At 49.1% G+C, this 7,790-nt stretch overlaps 1 protein-coding gene across 1 annotated transcript in view; it reads right to left on the bottom strand.

Annotated features, from left to right (window-relative positions):
• mst1rb (macrophage stimulating 1 receptor b) overlaps window positions 1-7,790 on the bottom strand; it is an 89,428-nt gene that overhangs the window by 39,705 nt on the left and 41,933 nt on the right. Inside the window, exon 5 of the mRNA XM_078414684.1 lies at window positions 2,089-2,249. Within this exon, the coding sequence (XP_078270810.1) occupies window positions 2,089-2,249 (161 nt within the window). The remainder of the gene's footprint in view (window positions 1-2,088; window positions 2,250-7,790) is intronic.

The following is a 7,790-nucleotide window of genomic DNA, read 5'->3' as shown; positions in this document are numbered from 1 at the left end:
GCCGCCCAGAGATAACTACCAGAAAAATTTTGTTCACAACAGCACCCCTCAAATTGCAATGAAATGAACAACCATAGACTTATACACCATGGAAACTGACCTTTCGGCCCTGCTTGACCAAGATATCCCATCTAATTTAGTCCTATTTGCCCATGTTTGACCCAGATCTCTTAGGTCAATTCATGCTGCCCTCTTGTTGGAATATCAGACTTCTTATTCAAACTCTACAACTCATGAGAGTTAATTCCAGTGATTCTAGATGTCAGCACAGGATGGAAGGCCGCCGAAATGTAAATAATACCAGGAGCCGAAACAACTGTGGCTTCCCAAACTTTGTTGCTCTCTTGGGAAAGCTTTCTCTCTTTCCTCGACGGAGAGATGTGACTTTTTCATCGTATCTCCGTCTGCACTGCAGCTTTAACATCGTGGAGCTGGCGGTCCCTTTGTTAGGGATCGACTGCGGGAGCTCCAACTGCAGGAGCTTCGACCGCCCCGATCGCGGGAGCTTTGACCGCCCCGATGCGGGAGCTTTGATCGCCCCCGACCGCGGAAGTTTTGATTGCCCCGACGTGGGAGAAAAGGGAGAAAGAAGGTACGTTTGTTGCCTTCCATCACAGTGGGGAATGTGAGGTCGCCGAAAAAACAAGATGGACGTGCTGCCTGCGCTGGTGGGGACTGGGAGGGAGTGCCGTGAGTGCAGTGATCTCTGTGTTTGCGGGGACATCGCGCCATGAGAACGTCCTGGAGTCTGGTGCGAGTGTGGACGGCTTTCTGACTGTTTGGGCGGACGGGGACTGCAGAGGGAGTGACGGCGGTCGGAGCAACTCTGGTCACATCACGGTGAAGGAGCGTGCGTGTGACCCGGACATTGAACTGATGGCTGTGAGTCTCTGCTTATGCTGTGTGCCCTGGGGATTCTCACACGCCATTGTGGTGGCTGTTTAAGTCTATGTTGGATTTTTATGTGGTTATGTATCTTGTTGCTTTTCTGTATGACTGTTGGGAAATCAAATTCCTTGTATGTTTACATAATTGCCTAATAAATTAATTACAATCACAATTACAATTAACCCTGAAGCAGCAGCTTTAAGGAGGAAACACAGGAAGAAAGAAGGAACTACAGATGCTGGTTTGCAAAGGAAGACACAGAGTGCTGGACTATCTCAGCGGGCCAGGCAGCATCTCTGGAGAACATGGATAGATGACATCGCCTATCCATGTTCTCCTGAGATGGTGCCTGACCTGTTGAGATAGTCCAGCACTCTGTGTCTTCTACAGGCATTTCTGATCCAGGACTCTATCAGACCTTCGCTACGCAAGGAGTCTGGTATGTAGCCTCTTGTGTGGACATCTCCATAATGGGCAGTCATTGAGGTGGGGCAGAAACCAGAGTCCACAAACTCAATGGTACACCATAGACTTCCCACTGTGAATGTTACAGGGACCCCAGCGAATATTCTGCACATTTTATCCTTTCTTTACACTGCTGGAGAAACAATTACCAGGAGTCAGGGCCTGATAACAATTACCAGGGTCTGAGCTCTAAGGAGAGGTTGAGTACGCTGTGACTTGAAGCGCGGGAGGATGAGGGGTGATCTTATAGAGGTGTTCAAAATCATGAGAGGAATAGATCGGCTAAATGCACAGAGTCTCCTGCCCAGAGTAGGGGAATCGAGAACCAGAGAACATAGGTTTAAGGTTGGGGGGGGGGGGGGGGGGAGATTTAATAGGAACCTCAGGGGTCACACAAAGGGTGGTTGGTGTATTGAACGTGCTACCAGAGGAAGCAGTTATTGCAATATTTAAGAAACATCTAGACAGGTGCATAGGGATAGGACAGGTTAAGAAGGATATGGCCAAACGCAGGAAGGTGGAACCAGTGTACAGCGGAATGTTGATCGGTTTGGGCAAGCTGGGCCAAAGGGCCAGTTTCCGCGCTGTATGACTATGGAATCATTGACCACCTTAAATTCACCACCTACTGTTGCTTCAACTTGCATTGGCTCCATGCAACCGTCTGCACTTTTGGAAAGAGAATCATCCCACTCGATTTAAAAACGGAGAAAAGAGAAAGTTGTGGAAGCGTACCTCCTTGCATTGCTGCTTTCAGGGATAACTCTGCAAGATCGGGTTCCCACGCGCACCACGTGAGAGGCTGCTGTTATCGCAGGGCCAGTTGGAGACTTGAAGTCCCAGCCACACAGTGTCAGCTCAGTCTCGCCGTTAACAGGAGCACTTTTGGGAAGAAACTGAAATTCATAGAGGAGAGGGGGAAGACGTTATTATGCAACATAACGAACGGGAATCTGGTTTAACAACTTCCATTATAAGGAACTGCAGTTGCTGGTTTACAAAATAAAAGACACAAAGTGTTGGAGTAACTCAGCGGGTCAGGCAGCATCCCTCGAGAGCATGGGTAGGTGATGTTTTGGGTCAGAACTCTTCTTCAGACCGCATTATAACTTCTAATATAAAACTTCCATGGGGGGGGGGGGGGGGGAACACAGGTAAACATGGCTTTTGTCTCTTTGTTGATAGGACTAGGCAGAGGTTCATATGCACCTCATCCAACCTCATCTACTGAATCCACTGTTCTCGGGGTGGACTCATATATTGATGAGATCAAGAGTGGACTGGGTTATAGTTTCGCTGAACACCTTCGCTCAGTTCGCCATAGCCAATGTGATCTCCCGGTTGCCAAACAATTTTACTCCTCTCCCATTCCAATGCTGACCTTAATTGACAGAGTAAGGCCAAGTGCAAATTGGAGGAACAGCACTTCATATTTTGCTTGGACAGCTTACAACCCAATGGTATGAATATTGATTTCTCTAACTTCAAGTAACCATTGCATACACCTCTCTCCATCCCTCCCCCAACCTAGTCATTGTACCTGCTTGACTGTTGGCCTGCTGAGCTTCACTGTCTGTATAATTTGTTATCACCTCGCCCACAGCCAACAATGGACCATTGTGGGCTCCACTTATCCTCGATCAGTTACTTTTTGTATACCTTTCATTCATTTGTTCTATATCACCTTCTATATCTCTCATTTCCCTTTCCCCTGACTCTCAATCTGAAGAAGGGTCTCAACCCAAAACATCACCTATCCTTTTCGCCGGAGATGCTGCCTGACCCGCTGAGTTACTCCAGCTTTTTGTGTCTTTCTTCGGTTTAAACCAGCATCTGTGGTTCCTTCCAACACACTGTAAATGACCAGTTTGGTTTGAATTTTGAAGATCATTACTGTCTATTGAAGTGGATTCTGACAAAATCATTTTGCCAAAATCAGAGAGAGACAAGGAACTGCAGATGCTGATTTACAAAATCAAATACAAAGTGCTGAAGTAACTCAGCGGCCCAGGCAGCATCTTTGGAGAACATGGATGGGTGACTGTACTTCAGTCTGAAAAGGGTTTTGACCCAAAACGTCACCTATTTATTTTCTCCAGAGATGCTGACTGACCCGCTGAGTTACCCCAACATTTTGCATCTATCTTCGGTGTAAACCAGCATCTGCAGTCCCTTCCTACACATGAATAAAACACCGTATTCCTTCAGTTTTTCAGAAGGAGGGTCCCATGCTGAGACATCACAGATCCACGTTCTCCAGAGATCCTGCGTTACCCACTGAGTTACTCTTGTATATTGGGCTCTCTTTTTGTAAACTAGTATCTGCAGTTCCTTGTGGCTCCAACCCTCTCCCAATACCTGACAACCTCTTCCTTTCCTTCTCAAAATAAAATAAGTTGTGAATCTCGCTTCGATGTGACCTTTGCTTAAGATCCGAGCTCACCTGATCATTATCTAACTTGTTGTTCCCCTCTGTGCCTCTGCATAGATATTCTTGACTATGAACTCAAATCCTTCACCTTAAGTTGTCAATAAATAACTGTGAAGGTGCCAAGTTTGGGAACGAAAGCCATAACATGCATGTCCCCGGTGTCCAAGGCGTCGGAAGCATGTGCTAAGAGGCAAGGATGTGCCATGAGTGCCATTAGGGTGCAGCACGATGGCGCAGCGGTAGAGTTGCTGCCTTACATTGCCAGAGACCCGGGTTCCACCCTGACCACGGATGCAGTTTGGACGGGTTGCACATTCTCCCTGTGACCGCGTGGGTTTTCTCCAGGTGCTCCGGTTTCTTCCCACATTCCAAACGATGCGCAGAATTGAAGGATAATTGGCTTGTGTAAATTGCCCCTAGAGTGTAGGATAGAACTAGTGTGTGGGTGATCGTTGGTTGGTGAGGACTCGGTGGGACGAGGGGCCTCTTTGTAAGCTGTATCTCTAAACTAAACTAAACCAAGAACCCATCCAGTCTGCTTCACACATTTTAGAATGAGTTGACTTTTGTTAACCAGTTACCCAATTACATGGCAGGTTACTCGTTTACCACTTTATATAACTTATTTACCACTGCGAATGAAAGTTACAAAGTTAAGTAAATCAATATATATTTAAAATGAGATTGGCCCCTTTCTCACCAAAGTCCACACTCAATAGAAATGCCATTCAGTAAGCATTGCATTCTGTGCCTTAGCAGAACATACAGACTTTGATAAAGTGGATTATAGAAATAGCTTGCTGTGGCATTAGGGTCAGATTCATATAATGGGCATGAATAAGGTTGAAGTGGGAAGAATTGTTGACACACAATGCATTCGAATTTGGACTAGCTGCCCCCTTTTGAAGTGGATTCAATAAAAAATCTTTTCAAAGGGAGTTGCATATGGACTTGAAGGTCAGAAAGATGAGACTTTTACACAACGTTTAAGAAACATTTACATGGATAGGACAGGTTTAGGGGGATGTGGGCCAAACGCAGGCAGGTGGGACAAGTGCAGATGGGACATGTTGGGCAGCATGGGCAAGTTGGGCCGAAGGGCCTGTTTCTACGTTGTATGACTCTGTAACTAATTTTATTAGTTCTTTATTCCAGAAAGGAGTATTGACATAAGTTCAACTTCTCCCACATTAGCTGAGCCGGTATTAAATAAATTTGGAATTAAAAACTAGCATTAGTAATAGGATTGATCTGATTCACTAATGTTTTCTGCGGAACAAAACCTGCTATCCTTACCCACTCGACTCGAGAGCAACTCGAGAGCCACAATATAATTGACTTTGGTAAACAGGCCTCTCAGCTCAAGGGCAACTGGGTTGGGCAATTAGCACTGTACTAGCCTTGCAAGGTGATGCCCGTGTTTAAGACCCAAATGGCTAACGTTTTAAAGGGCTAGAACGGGTGCAATGGGCCAAATGGCTTCCTTCTGTGATGTGCATTTCCACGTGTCACGGCTGCGGCTCGCTAGCGGTCTGTTTGTCTTTTTTCCTTTTTTTTTTGTTGTGTGTCGGTGTTGGGATGGGGTTTTTTTTTTTTTGGTTGTGTATGTGTGGGGGGTGGGGGGGTGGTGGTGTGGGTGGGTGGGGGGGTGGGGGAAACCTTTCTCTTTTGCGTCTCTTCCTCACGGCGCGGGGTGCGGCTCGGCCGCGGGGCCTAACATCGCCCGGTGCGGCTCGGCCGCTGGACTTAACATCGCCCGGCGCGGCTCGGCCGCTGGACTTAACAGTGCCCGGTGCGGCTTGGCCGCGGGGCCTTCCATCGCCCGGTGCGGCTCGGCCGTGGGGCCTAACATCGCTGGTGCGGCTCGGCCGCTGGACTTAACAGTGCCCGGTGCGGCTCGGACGTGGGACCTAACATCGCTGGTGCGGCTCGGCCGCTGGACTTAACAGTGCCCAGTGTGGCTCGGCCGCGGGGCCTAACATCGCTGGTGCGGCTCGGCCGCTGGACTTAACAGTGCCCGGTGCGGCTCGGCCGCGGGCCTAACATCGCTGGTGCGGCTCGGCCGCTGGACTTAACAGTGCCTGGGCCGCGGGGCCTAACATCGCCCGGCGCGGCTCGGCCGCGGGACTTTTCATCGCTGGTGCGGCTCGGCCGCTGGACTTAACATCGCCCGGTGCGGCTTGGCCGCGGGGCCTTCCATCGCCCGGTGCGGCTCGGCCGCGGGGCCTTCCATCGCCCGGTGCGGCTCGGCCGCGGGGCCTAACATCGCCCGGTGCGGCTTGGCCGCGGGGCCTTCCATCGCCCGGTGCGGCTTGGCCGCGGGGCCTTCCATCGCCCGGTGCGGCTCGGCCGCGGGGCCTAACATCGCCCGGTGCGGCTCGGCCGCGGGACTTAGCTGCGCACGGCTCGGTCGCGGGGCCTTCCACCGCCCGGTTCGGCCGCGAGACATCTCAGCGCCCGGTGCGGCTCGGCCGCGGGAACTTCCATCCCCTTGCGGGGACTGTGCGGGTCGGTCGGGGACGAGCTGTCTGTCCGTGGGCGTGGGGAAGAGAATGGAAGTTTTGTTGCCTCCATCACAGTGAGGGGGTGTTTGGAGTCACTGTGATGGACGTTTGTGTTGGGGTCATGTGTCTTGTTCTTTTTTGTGTGTGACTGATATGTAGTTTCGTTCGGTACCTTGGTACCGAATGACAAATAAAGCTCTGTTGAACTGTTGAACTGTTGAACTGTTAGTGTTAAAACAGTTAAAGGTGTGTAGCTTTACTGTTAACACTCCACAAACTTCACAGTAGCTTTAGTGCATCTGAACCAATCCCACAGGTTTGTTTCCTATTCCCGAAACCTGCCTTGTAGCACCGTTATATTATATGGTGCATCGTGCAAGTTCATACTTCTGAATAGGCTTCAAAGTAGCTTTGCCTCACATTTGGCTTAATTATTCAACTCACTTTCCTGACTTACACCTGTTGGAAGTATACCAAACCGAATAGACTTTGCATCCATGTAGGGTTTGGACAATTACAAAATGTTCAAAGTGCAAACGTCAGCAGCCTAAACACAGATAATTCCAAAGTTCAAAACTGCACGATGACTTTAGTATCTGAACATTTTAAACGTGTGGTTTATTTTCTGTTTTAATGTCATGACAAGGTTTTTGAACAATTATTCAATAGTTTGTTCTACAAAGTTTTGAACATTGGTAATTTTTATCTATGTGTTTCATAAAAGTCTGAATCAAGATGAAACCCTTTAACTAAGTAGTTACAGCATTCTGCTCTACAAAGTACTGCAACTGGTTACATTTCACTCCTTTTCCTCCTTATCTTGCACCCTTTATCTCCTTTTCGTCTCTCGCATGTGTCCTCTCATCTGCCAATGAAACTCTCCTCACATGTATCCACCTATCACTTGCCTAGCTTTGTCCTGCCCTGACTACAATCCCTTACTTTCTCCCCACTTCAGTCTGAGGAAGGATCCTGACCCAAAACATCACCCATCTATTCCCTCCACAGATGCTGCCTGACCTCCTAAGTTCTTCCAGCAATTTGTGTTTTTTTTTTAAACTGAAAATAATCTTTTTCAGTTAAACAGCTGAAGAGATTGAATCTTCATTTCCTCGGCAGTCTGACTGATCGTTTCTTCCCTTAATGTACGGGTCAACCACCAATTTTCCGGCAAACGGTGGTCCAGCACCTCCTTTAATCTGGAAGAATTTACAAGAGCTCACTTGAAATCCCCCTGCCCCCGCCCCCCCCCAACCCCCGGTAGCTCCCCCCAAAACGTGGTGCCTTGGCCGGGTGAGACAGCCGATCTCCACTTCATCGGGACCTTTGTGCTGATCGGCGGGTTGAATTTGTCCCCTGCGGGTGGGTTTCTGGGACTCCGGCCCAGCCGCAGCCGGCAGATCCGTTCCTATAGCCGACTTCCGAGGCCGGCTTCGCGGGCTGGTATCTTGACCCCTCGGCGACCGAGACGAATCGTTCTGGTAGCGGCAGACTCCTCTACA

This window comes from Rhinoraja longicauda, chromosome 17 (assembly GCF_053455715.1).
Source record: "Rhinoraja longicauda isolate Sanriku21f chromosome 17, sRhiLon1.1, whole genome shotgun sequence".
In the NCBI taxonomy this organism is placed as follows: Eukaryota; Metazoa; Chordata; class Chondrichthyes; order Rajiformes; family Arhynchobatidae; genus Rhinoraja; species Rhinoraja longicauda.
The sequence above is the reverse complement of the archived record's forward strand: the minus strand, read 5'-3'. Positions and strand labels throughout refer to the sequence as shown.